At 40.4% G+C, this 13,387-nt stretch overlaps 1 protein-coding gene across 4 annotated transcripts; it reads left to right on the top strand.

Moving 5' to 3' along the window:
* The first annotated feature begins 266 nt into the window (after positions 1-266).
* Positions 267-13,110, top strand: LOC133561147 (protein CutA homolog). 4 transcript variants are annotated; one of them, XM_061914402.1, is made up of 7 exons: positions 305-413; positions 2,964-3,018; positions 5,231-5,379; positions 5,461-5,520; positions 9,792-9,837; positions 12,539-12,588; positions 12,693-13,110. In XM_061914402.1, the coding sequence occupies exons 1-7, from the start codon at positions 343-345 to the stop codon at positions 12,790-12,792; spliced, it is 531 nt and encodes a 176-aa protein (XP_061770386.1). In that variant the 5' UTR covers positions 305-342; the 3' UTR covers positions 12,793-13,110. The 4 variants fall into 4 exon arrangements, with proteins under 4 accessions (XP_061770412.1, XP_061770386.1, XP_061770393.1 ...); XM_061914409.1 differs by having other exon boundaries at positions 319-413; positions 5,261-5,379; XM_061914428.1 differs by lacking the exon at positions 2,964-3,018 and having other exon boundaries at positions 267-413.
* Positions 13,111-13,387: the final 277 nt, after the last annotated feature.

A 13,387-nucleotide genomic window follows, 5' to 3' on the forward strand; every position in this document is an offset into this window, starting at 1 on the left:
TACAAAAATACAATAACATAATTCCATCCGTTTTGGTATTAATTATTGCAAATATTGTTTTGGTTGATATTTTAATAATTTGTTATGGTGTTAATTGCAGCAGGGGTTAGTTTTAAAAAAGCGTGATTTTATTTTAAGTAGTTTTAAATAAATAGCCAATGTGGGCAGTGCCGTAAATGGAAACCTTCTATCGCAAGGAAGCAACTTTTCACCACGCGGTCATCATTTTAACAATTTGTTGTTAAAAGTGAACATTAATTTAAGCATTATTTTAATTAGTATGTTTATTTATTACTCACTGAGCAAGTGTCGCTTTGTTTTACAACTTAGGGAGTCCGGCTGATGCGCGACAGTTATCCCGCCACACTTTACGGCAGCGCACGGCGTCCGGCTGGACTCAACTTTATCAGCAGGTATTTGTCCTAAAAACAAACTCGACTAAATATCGGACCTTTTCTTAACACGCAGCAGACAATCGAAGCGACTTTCTATGTCAGCTTCTTTTGCGCTTTTTTACGAAATCCTTTAGAAGATCTCTATGCTAACATTAGCTAACCGCTAACCCAAACAGAAGAGTAGCCGACAGGTGGACTGACAGCATAATGTTTCTACCAAACATTTTTGTGCATTTTATGCGTGGATGGATGCAAAAAAACGTAAACCGAGACAAGATAATAATAATGATAATAATGATGATAATAATAATAATAATAACAATAATAACAAACAATACGTACCTGACTGTTGTTGTTAGGTAAATCAGTATTACGCTCCACTACACAGATTCGTCACACTATTTAAAATGCTTCATTCCAACCTTATAAAAAATATATAGTTTAACCTGTCAATCCCTTACAACGATTCAATCTGTAATATTCTCAATCAGTAGTATTTTCTCACATTTTAAGTGAATATTTACTCATTACACCGTATTTCCTTGAATTGCCACCGGGGCGCTAATTGATTTAAAACCTCTTCTCACTCCGGCACTTACCAAGGGCATGCAGTAAAAATTTGAGTGTGATGTAAGGATACCATCATGAAAAGCACATTTAATAAAAAAAACACGTTATTATGGTCTTACCTTTACTATAAATATAGTACATGCCAGCTCCATCTGATCAAAATCATCGATAACTTGTTTATAAAAGTCATCCTTATCTTTCTTTAGTTTTAAAAGTCTCTTTGTCTCGATGGAGATCTTCCTTTATTACCTCCTGCTTCTATTGAAAGTCCAGTTCAGAAAACTGCTATCAGAAGGTCCGTCATATCTGTCCCAGCACAATTGACGTCACTCAGTCACTTCTTCTGCTGCCGAGTAGTCGCAAGAAGGATCACTAGCGCCCTCTACCACCAGGAGGCTGGAGTCATTTAATGACTCATATTTTATACACGTAGCTACGGTATTGTGACGGCCTCAAGCCGTCGTCTTGCGGGTTCCCACGACCACCAAGTAAGGACATGGCTTGAGCAGTTTGACATTGTTTATTTTTCAATAAAACTTCAGTCCAGGTCGCTTCTCCGCTCGCTCGCCATCTCCTCGCCGCCATCTTGGGCCGGGCTACAGCATGCCCTGCCTGTCTGTCGGACCGTTGGCTCCACAGGTATATTAATAACACATAGCTGCTTACTGTTCTTTTAAGCATACCGGTATTCAATAGCTTGGACCTTAATCGTCTCGATTACTGTAACGTATTATTTTCGGGTCTCCCCATGTCTAGCATTAAAAGATTACAGTTGGTACAAAATGCGGCTGCTAGACTTTTGACAAGAACAAGAAAGTTTGATCATATTACGCCTGTACTGGCTCACCTGCACTGGCTTCCTGTGCACTTAAGATGTGACTTTAAGGTTTTATTACTTACGTATAAAATACTACACGGTCTAGCTCCAGCCTATCTTGCCGATTGTATTGTACCGTATGTCCCGGCAAGAAATCTGCGTTCAAAAGACTCCGGCTTATTAGTGATTCCTAGAGCTCAAAAAAAGTCTGCGGGCTATAGAGCGTTTTCCGTTCGGGCTCCAGTACTCTGGAATGCCCTCCCGGTAACAGTTCGAGATGCTACCTCAGTAGAAGCATTTAAGTCTCATCTTAAAACTCATTTGTATACTCTAGCCTTTAAATAGACCTCCTTTTTAGACCAGTTGATCTGCCGCTTCTTTTCTTTCTCCTATGTCCCCCCCTCCCTTGTGGAGGGGGTCCGGTCCGATGACCATGGATGAAGTACTGACTGTCCAGAGTCGAGACCCAGGATGGACCGCTCGTCGGGACCCAGGATGGACCGCTCGCCTGTATCGGTTGGGGACATCTCTACGCTGCTGATCCGCTTCAGATGGTTTCCTGTGGACGGGACTCTCGCTGCTGTCTTGGAGCCACTATGGATTGAACTTTCACAGTATCATGTTAGACCCGCTCGACATCCATTGCTTTCGGTCCCCTAGAGGGGGGGGGTTGCCCACATCTGAGGTCCTCTCCAAGGTTTCTCATAGTCAGCATTGTCGCTGGCGTCCCACTGAATGTGAATTCTCCCTGCCCACTGGGTGTGAGTTTTCCTTGCCCTTTTGTGGGTTCTTCCGAGGATGTTGTAGTCGTAATGATTTGTGCAGTCCTTTGAGACATTTGTGATTTGGGGCTATATAAATAAACATTGATTGATTGATTACTGAATAGCTCTTAATCTTCTTCCCTTTATGCGATTTCAAATTACCGGTATTGAAATCAGCCTCCTCCATCTTGAAAATGATGACAGGGGAAGTGTCACTTGTGACGTCACAAGTTTGACCCGGCGGTAATACAAAGCATGCGCTAATTATTTTGCGAAGCGAGTTGACTCGGCGGTAATACAAGGCAGGCGCATACTTTATGCCCTGCGGCAATTCAAGGAAATACGGTATTTATATTTATTATTCATTTATGTAAATATTGTTCTTCGACCAGGTGTTTTTTTTTTTGTCATGCGCAGTGGACTTCCCCGTGTAGAGGCACTGCCAGGTGGATCAACCCGAGCTTGGCTTCTGGTGAGAAAAGCCTTTTTTTGACTTCACTTATATTTTATTATACGTGTTGTATTATTTATTATACACCAGTGGGCGTTTTGACACAGTCTCGTCAACTAAATTAAAGTTCATAGAGCATACTTGCCAACCTTGAGACTTCCGATTTCAGGAGGTGGGGGAGTGGTCGGGGGCGGGGCGTAGTGGTAGTATAGGTCGGTTGGTAGAGTGGCCGTGCCAGTAACTTGAGGGTTGCAGGTTCAATCCCCGCTTCCGCCATACTAGTCACTGCCGTTGTGTCCTTGGGCAAGACACTTTAAGTTTGATCACATTACGCCTGTACTGGCTCACCTGCACTGGCTTCCTGTGCACTTAAGATGTGACTTTAAGGTTTTACTACTTACGTATAAAATACTACACGGTCTAGCTCCATCCTATCTTGCCGATTGTATTGTACCATATGTCCCGGCAAGAAATCTGCGTTCAAAGGATTCCGGCTTATTAGTGATTCCCAAAGCCCCAAAAATGTCTGCGGGCTATAGAGCGTTTTCCGTTAGGGCTCCAGTACTCTGGAATGCCCTCCCGGTAACAGTTCGAGATGCCACCTCAGTAGAAGCATTTAAGTCTCACCTTAAAACTCATTTGTATACTCTAGCCTTTAAATAGACCCCCTTTTTAGACCAGTTGATCTGCTGTTTCTTTTCTTTTTCTTCTATGTCCCACTCTCCCTTGTGGAGGGGGTCCGGTCCGATCCGGTGGCCATGCACTGCTTGCCTGTGTATCGGCTGGGGACATCTCTGCGCTGCTGATCCGCCTCCGCTTGGGATGGTTTCCTGCTGGCTCCGCTGTGAACGGGACTCTCGCTGCTGTGTTGGATCCGCTTTGGACTGGACTCTCGCGACTGTGTTGGATCCATTATGGATTGAACTTTCACAGTATCATGTTAGACCCGCTCGACATCCATTGCTTTCCTCCTCTCCAAGGTTCTCATAGTCATCATTGTCACCGACGTCCCACTGGGTGTGAGTTTTCCTTGCCCTTATGTGGGCTCTACCGAGGATGTCGTAGTGGTTTGTGCAACCCTTTGAGACACTAGTGATTTAGGGCTATATAAGTAAACATTGATTGATTGATTGAACGGTGGTTGTTTTTAAGGACTTTATAAATGTAGTTGGTATGGTATCAGGGTTTTTCCTGGCTCAAAATGAGGTAGAGGTGGTACAATCCTGACCATGCACCAGAATTTTAATGCAAAAAAATTTGTATTTTTTTATTTATTTATTTAAAAATTTAAGCATTTAAATAGGCTGCAAAGAACATCGTAAAAGGTTTTGTCATTTTTATTAATTTGATGGGTAGTTTGCTGTAAAATCATAAGTCACGCAGATATTTAAGTATTTATTTTAATTTAGACAAAATTTTTTGGGGAAAGTATGATGTTATACTGTAATATTTGTTGCAATAATGGATACTATTAACGTTTAAAAGGCATGCAATTTGACACAGTATGTATATTTTTTTCTGTCAAAATGAAAACAATCCATGACATTTAGTGAGAAAATATTTAGTACTTTATTGACATATATCAGACAAAATTTTTTGCGGGCTTGATAAAATGATGTCGGTTAAGTATTTATTTTTATTTAGACAACATTTTTTGGGGAAAGTATGATGTTATACTGTAATATTTGTTGCAATAATGGATACTATTAACGTTTAAAAGGCATGCAATTTGAAACAGTACGTATATTTTTTTCTGTCAAAATTAAAACAATCCATGACATTTAGTGAGAAAATATTTAGTACATTATTGACATATATCATTCGTAGGTGTTTGTGGGCTTGATAAAATGATGTCTGTTATTTTCTGCATATTTTCTTTCAACAAACAGGGAATGTAACATAAAAAAAAACAAAAAAACTTTTCATCCGCTGAGACTAGAAGTTTTTCCAGATATTTAGGCATTAATAAAATTAAAAAAAAAAAAATGATATATGACCTTTTTAAAAAAAATGTGTAACCGAAACCCATCCAGGTGCCTGGGATAAACTTAAAAAAAATAAAATAAAATAAAATAAAAAGTTTAGATTTGTCAGTGTGGTCCTCAGTGGGAAAAAGTTTGGACACCCCTGTTCTCATTGTTGATTATCTTTGCTGCTGTATTGTGGCGCCCCCTCCTGGCAGTACGTATAAAGTCCTTGATTTGTGACCACGCTGCCGTTGCCTCCTCCTCAGACGCTGCTCCTGAGTGTGTTTATGTTCCAGCTGCTGAGGACTGTCGGACTGAGGGCCTTCTCCATGGCTTCCGAGACGTACACGTCGGGCACGCACTCGGCCGCCTTCGTCACCTGCCCCAACGACACCGTGGCCAAAGACCTGGCCAGGTGACCTCATTAACTCTTTTCTTTCTCGCTTCCTCTATCTTGACGTTGTATTTATTGTTGTGTTTGTTCCATGTTGCACAGAGGTATCGTGCAGCAGAAGCTGGCCGCCTGTGTCAACATTGTGCCTGCAATCACGTCCATGTAGGTTTGCTGCTTTTATTTTGAAAGGCCTGGCACGTACAAGCACTGCTCTACACATTTATGTTTAAATAGCACATATTTTAAGAAATGTATTTCGATTTGATATTGATACTGGATATCGGTCTGATTATTGGGTGGCAAAAAAATTATTTGTGATTATTTTGGTTTGCATGTAAAATGTGCGATACAAGCAGACTTGCAGTGTTTACTTGTGCAAAGCCAGTTAACATCTAAATGTCCTCCGATAATCACGCAATTTCTTATATTTTATTAACGTCAATTATAAAAGGTAAACGTTATTGAATTGAAAAATATTTTTGTGTAAAACAGCACGTTTGTCAATATAAACAAGTATCAAATAATCATATTTGCTTACACATCCAAAGTCCCCAATTAATTAGGAGGTATCCAGTAACAAAAGTGTCTGCATCATTCAACTTACTGTGTCATGCGCTTAAAGGCCTACTGAAATGAGATTTTCTTATTTAAAGGGGAACATTATCACAATTTCAAAAGGGTTAAAAACAATAAAAATCAGTTCCCAGTGGCTTGTTGTATTTTTTGATGTTTTTTTCAAAATTTTACCGGTCTCGGAATATCCCTAAATAAAGCTTTAAAGTGCCTTATTTTCGCTATCTTCGAAACCACTAGCCATTTCCCTGTGACGTCATACAGTGCTGCCAATGTAAACAAACAATGGGAATAGCACAGCAAGATATAGCGACATTAGCTCGGATTCAGACTCGGATTTCAGCAGTTTAAGCGATTCAACAGATTACGCATGTATTGAAACAGATGGTTGGAGTATGAAAGTAGGGATGTCCCGATACAACTTTTTCACTTCCGATACGATACAGATATTGTAGCCTTGAGTATTTGCCGATACCGATATCAATACGATACGATATAGGCACGAATCATACATATATTTACTCCTTATTTTGTTTTGTAGAATGTTAGAAAAGGCTTGATAAAGTGATGTTACTGTTACCGATGTTGTAGTGTTAAAACAGAAAACAATAGTCAGCAAGAGTAGGTATAGGAAAAACTGACCCATTTATTATTAACCAATTGGTTACATACATTTTAACCTTCAACATAAGACTATTACCTCAACAAATCCAATAAAAACAAAATGTTATATTTAAAGTGCAAAATAACCACTAATACCAACATAATTATACAATTGAAAATAATAAATTAAATATAAATTAGAAGACCCTGAAAAATAACCTAAATAAATCCAATAAAAAAAACATAAAACGTTTTAAAGTGCAAACAATTCAAGTTCACTTCAGTTATTTTTTTACTGTCAGCATATGTTGGAAACAACTGTGGGCAGGGACAGAAACAACTGTGGGCAGGGACTAAAACCACAAAAACAACACAATATTGTCCACTGTCCAACTGCTCTAAATTAAGAGTTCACAGCTCCAGTTTCACTGACTGAATATGCCCAAAACAATGTAGTAATTACTCTTAGTCTTCACTGAAGAATAGTGTAAACACAATAAACATATCACTCTAATAACAAGAGCATAAAACAAATAATAATCAGTCAGTGCTGACTACCCTTACTACTCCTCCTCCTCCTTCTCCACTTTCTGCAGTCCGAGCATAATGTGGAGATTTTTTTTTAAGAAGATAAGCATTTCGGCATGCTGTGAGCTAAAATACTTCCACATAGCCGACATCAGTACACTTTGCTGAGCACACGCGTTGTCGTTGGAGTGTGATCAAACCAGTCACCTATTATAGAAGTGCTGCAGCGGCAAATGGACAGCTTATATCGGAGCGCTTATATCGGAGTTTTTGGATTCAGTCCGATAAAATCCGATATTCACTTTTTTGGCTAATATCGGACCGATTTCCGATATCAATATCGGATCGGGACATCCCTATATGAAAGTATTGAAGAAGAAACTGAAGCTATTGAGCGAATAGCTATTGACGCTATTCATAGCCATAGCATGGCCGAATAGCTGCGTTAGCATCGCCGGTAAAATGTGCGCACCTAAACGATCAGGACTTTCACATCTTGTGACACTGGAGCAACTTAAATCCGTCGATTGGTAAGTGTTGTTTTCGCATTAAATGTGGGTGGAAGGAAATGTAATATAGTTGCAAATGCATTTGCAGGTTATCCATACATCTCTGTGCCATGTCTGCTTTAGCACCGCCGGTAAATAGCATGTTAGCATCAATTAGCGTAGCATGTTAGCATCGATTGGCTAGCAGTCACGCCGCGACCAAATATATCTGATTAGCACATAAGTCAACATCAACAAACTCACCTTTGTGATTTAGTTGACTTTATCGTTGCAAATGCATCTGCAGGTTATCTATACATCTCTGTGCCATGTCTGTCATCGCCGGTCAAATGTGGAGACACTTTGGCACATTCAATGGGGGTCTGGCGGCAGACACTTTCGCATCTTCGGGCCAGTGGTGCAACTTGAATCCCTCCCTGTTAGTGTTGTTACACCCTCCGACAACACACCGAAGAGGCATGATGTCTCCAAGGTTCCAAAAAATAGTCGAAAATACGGAAAATAACAGAGCTGAGACCCAATGTTTACAATGTGTTGAAAATGAAAATGGCGGCGGTATTACCTCAGCAATGTCACATTCTGACGTCATCGCCTCCAGAGCGATAAACAGAAAGGCGTTTAATTCGCCAAAATTCACCCATTTAGAGTTTGGAAATCGGTTAAAAAAATATATGGTCTTTTTTCTGCACCATCAAGGTATATATTGACGCTTACATAGGTCTGATGATAATGTTCCCCTTTAAACGGGGATAGCAGGTCCATTCTGTGTCATACTTGATCATTTCGCGATATTGCCATATTTTTGCTGAAAGTATGTATTAGAGAACATCGACAATAAAGTCCGCAACTTTTGGTCGCTAATAAAAAAAGCTTTGCCTTTACAGGAAGAAACAGACGATGTGCGCGTGACGTCACGGGTTGTAGGGCTCCTCACATCCTCACATTGTTTATAATGTGAGCCTCTAGCAGCAAGAGCTATTTGGACCGAGAAAGCGACAATTTCCCCATTAATTTGAGCGAGGATGAAAGATTCGTGGATAAGGAAAGTTAGAGTGAAGCACAAAAAAAAAAAAAAAAAAAAGCCATGGCTCCAGGCGGCGGCAGTGGGACCGTTTCAAATGTAATTAGACAAATTTACTAGGATAATTCTGGAAGATCCCTCATCTGCTTATTGTTTTAATAGTGTTTTAGTGCGATTGTAAAGACATACCTGAAAGTTGGATGGCTGCGGTGAACGCCAGTGTCTCTCAGAGAAGCCGATGGAGGAGCCAAGATCAGAGCTGCCTTTTTGAGCTGCAGGAGGAAGTCCCATAATCCACTGAAGTCTCCGGTAAGAGCCGACTTAATATCACAATTTTCCCATCCAAAAACTTGCTGGTTGACGTACAAAACATGTTTGCTTGACCGCTCTGTGTTAAACAACAAACAAAGAAACACAGGCTGTGTCTTGGTTGCTAAAGGCAGGCGCAATCCACCGCTTTCCACCAACAGCATTCTTCTTTGACGTCTCCATTATTAATTGAACAAATTGCAAAAGATTCAGCAACACAGATGTCCAAATTACTGTGTAATTATGCGATGAAAAGAGACGACTTTTAGCCGTGTGTGGTGCTGGGCTAATATGTCCCCTTCAACCCGAGACTTCACATCATTCCGCGACATTTTAAACAAGGAACTCCGCGGGAAATTTAAAATTGTAATTTAGTGAACTAAACCGGCCGTATTGGCATGTGTTGCAATGTTAATATTTCATCATTGATATATAAGCTATCAGACTGCCTGGTTGGTAGTAGTGGCTTTCAGTAGGCCTTTAACCTAATGAATTATTGTGACCACTCGGTATCACCATAAAAACAATTACCACTCCAGTTCAACTTAAAGACAGTATAAAGTCAATTCCAGAAGGTTTATAATAACTCGGGTCGTGTTTCTCACACTGTTTGACTCTGTGTTTGAGTCATTTCACTTGATCAAACCATTTCAAACATTCCACACTATAAAAAAAAGTATTTATAATGATTTGTGCTGATATCACATAGGGGTCAATATCAGTATCAGCCAGTATTCAAGGCTCCAATATTGGTATCGTATCAAAAGTAAAAAAAAAAAACAATACAAAACTCGTATCGGTAAACCCCTGAAGATTTGATTGAAAAGAAGTGAAGTGTGTATGAAATGTCATAAATACCGTTTTGAGAATATTCTCTCACTGTGTTTTAGATACGAATGGCAGGGGGCGATCCAGGAGGACAGCGAGGTTCTGCTGGTGAGTGCTGAAATAAATGCCTTTCTGTTTAGAACTCGATTAGAATTGGAAGGGATGTATTAGTGCCGTTTGGCATTTTAGTAATCCATAGCGTTTCTACTTTTCTGGATTCTTCATTCATCCCTCCAAACAAGGTTTGTAAGTTTTACAATATAATTAAAACCATTCTTAGTTACTAAACCGTCCCATGTGTGAGGTCTGAATGAGTTTTTTCATGCATATTTGTACGTGCTATTTATTGTAAGCTCGCATGGTCAGCATTAGGTTTGATTGATTGATTGATTGATTGAAACTTTTATTAGTAGATTGCACAGTACAGTACATATTCCGTACATTTGACCACTAAATGGTAACACCCCAATAAGTTTTCAAACTTGTTAAAGTCGGGGTCGACGTTAATCAATTCAATCAATGTCAATCAATGTTTATTTATACAGCCCCAAATCACAAATGTCTCAAAGGACTGCACAAATCATTACGACTACGACATCCTCGGAAGAATCCACAAAAGGGCAAGGAAAACTCACACCCAGTGGGCAGGGAGAATTCACATCCAGTGGGACGCCAGTGACAATGCTGACTATGAGAAACCTTGGAGAGGACCTCAGATGTGGGCAACCCCCCCCCCCCCCCCTCTAGGGGACCGAAAGCAATGGATGTCGAGCGGGTCTAACATGATACTGTGAAAGTTCAATCCATAGTGGCTCCAACACAGCCGCGAGAGTTCAGTTCAAGCGGATCCAAGACAGCAGCGAGAGTCCCGTCCACAGGAAACCATCTCAAGCGGAGGCGGATCAGCAGCGTAGAGATGTCCCCAACCGATACAGGCGAGCGGTCCATCCTGGGTCCCGACAAGCGGTCCATCCTGGGTCTTGACTCTGGACAGCCAGTACTTCATCCATGGTCATCGGACCGGACCCCCTCCACAAGGGAGGGGGGGACATAGGAGAAAGAAAAGAAGCAGCAGATCAACTGGTCTAAAAAGGAGGTCTATTTAAAGGCTAGAGTATACAGATGAGTTTTAAGGTGAGACTTAAATGCTTCTACTGAGGTAGCATCTCGAACTGTTACCGGGAGGGCATTCCAGAGTACTTCAACACTTTACTAATACCCTCCTCCATTCACATCCCATCTCCCCGGATTATAAACAACTCAAATGTACTTCTAATGTATATACTTGTTCTTATGCTATCTGAACTCACTATGTTCTCTGCTGGCTGTACATATCCTACTAAGTAAGACCTACACTGTTTCAATGTCCACATTTCTCTGTTGATGCAATTGTTGATGACTGAAGTTCTGATATCAACCAAAGCTCCTCATCCCACCCCCCGGATTGTAAATAATGTAAGTAATTCAATGTACATACTATGATGATTAACTTGTGTGATGACTTTATTATGTTGATAGTATATATTTGTACCATGAATTGATTAACGTGGACCCCGACTTAACCTTCGTCTTGTGTTAGAGTCGGCACCGACCCGTTTTAGTTTTTAAATGCATAAAAGAACCACGCAAATTTATTTTTTTGTATTAAGGCTTTTTGACTTTGTCAGGAACCTCTATTTCAACAAAACAAAACTTTTTTTCCCCCCCCGACTAAATTATAAAATGCTCTGGTTGAAATTATGACCATGGTGTTGTTAGGGTCGGTTTCGACCCAGTTATAAAAATAATATTATCAAGCAATAATTCGAGCCAAAACTGAACACACTGACAGCCAGCTCCTCTCCCAATCATGTGAGCTTTAGGGGATTCTCATTTTACCTTGTTATCCAGTACAAAAACAGACGGTTATGTTCAGACATGTGAGGTCAATTCAGTATAAAATGATTCAAATGTGAAGTGAAGTGAATTATATTTATATAGCGCTTTTTCTCTAGTGACTCAAAGCGCTTTACATAGTGAAACCCAATATCTAAGTTACATTCAAACCAGTGTGGGTGGCACTGGGAGCAGGTGGGTAAAGTGTCTTGCCCAAGGACACAACGGCAGTGACTAGGATGGCGGAAGCGGGAATCGAACCTGCAACGCTCAAGTTGCTGGCACGGCCACTCTACCAACCGAGCTAAACCGTCAATGGAACAAATTGATTCAAGAGGTGTGTTCTAATACCCCTCAGTAATAGTCAGGTAACACAACAACCTTTTTATTTATTTATATGATTCTCTTGAGTCCTTTTACCATTTTTTAAATTGAAATCGAGGGATATACCGACAAAAAAAGGCCCGATGGCCCACACCAAAAATATTAAAACCAATATTTTCATGGATAAGGAAGCCTAACAAGGTAACCAAGAGATGTGAAACAAATTGGATGATAGATAATTGGTTTTTAGTGTATTTTACCGCTGATTCATGACATGGGTCAAAACCGACCCGTTAACATAAGAGGCGGTAACAGAAATCAAACACAAGAGGAAGGTTAAACAAGTTGAAAAACTTATTCGGGTGTTACCATTTTAGTGGTCAATTGTACGGAATATGTACTGAACTGTGCAATCTACTAATAAAAGTATCAATCAATCAATCAAAGACTGCGTGGTCGGTAGTAGTGGGTTTCAGTAGGCCTTTAAGCAACAGAAGAAGAAGGCTCAAAGAAAAAATATTCATGATCAGTTTCTGTTGTTGAGTTGAAAGAGCCACTGGTTCGCGAACGCCTCATGACCACCGTCGACGTGTGTTTCCTCCACATCCAGATGATTAAAACTCGAAGCTCCAAGATTCCCGCTCTCACCAATTATGTCCGGTAAGCACTGGGTTGTTGTCCTGGTAACAAATACACACCGTGTCCTCCCATTACCGCCATGATTACTGCAGCTCCAACTAATGGCGCTTCTGTGTCGCTTCCAGTAAGAACCATCCCTACGAGGTGGCCGAGGTCATCAGCCTGCCCGTCGACCAGGGCAACCCTCCCTACCTCAAGTGGATCGGAGACACCGTGCCGGAATAAGGACCAATGAGGGATGAGGCTGGGTGATTATGCAAATTATGACGTCACAATCCATCAGGATTAAGGTGAAATAACTTTAGGACAACGCACCTCTCGCTCATTTTTTCTTGTGTTGACCTATTCGCCTCTAGGTGGCGCCATGCCTGCTTGCTCATCTCACCTGGTTGGGCTGCAGGCGTCACCATGAATATTTCCTATTAATTGTGATGGTTATAGTGAACCGCTAATACAAATCCCAAATTCAGTATGACGTCAAAAAGTTGAACAATTGTCAAAAAGTTCATTATTCATGCTGGAAAAATGAAATGCAAAAAAATTCCTGACTCTTGCATTGTTTTATTTAATTTTTTTTTAAATTAAACTCCTGGGGTCACATACAGTGACTTGCGCAATATTTTAATTTATCGAAATGCTTGTATCGCAAACAACTCTTTGTTCACTGAAAAGTAGTGATGGGCAGCGTTCACTTTTGAAGCGATTTTTGAAGTGTTAATAAATAACAATTGTTTTTGATAACGAAATCCCATTTTTTTTATTGCAACATTTAAAAATATGCTGATTATGATAACTGCTGTATTTTACAGTTCCAAGTCCA

The sequence above is a fragment of the Nerophis ophidion genome, linkage group LG01 (genome assembly GCF_033978795.1).
Source record: "Nerophis ophidion isolate RoL-2023_Sa linkage group LG01, RoL_Noph_v1.0, whole genome shotgun sequence".
Classification (NCBI taxonomy): Eukaryota; Metazoa; Chordata; class Actinopteri; order Syngnathiformes; family Syngnathidae; genus Nerophis; species Nerophis ophidion.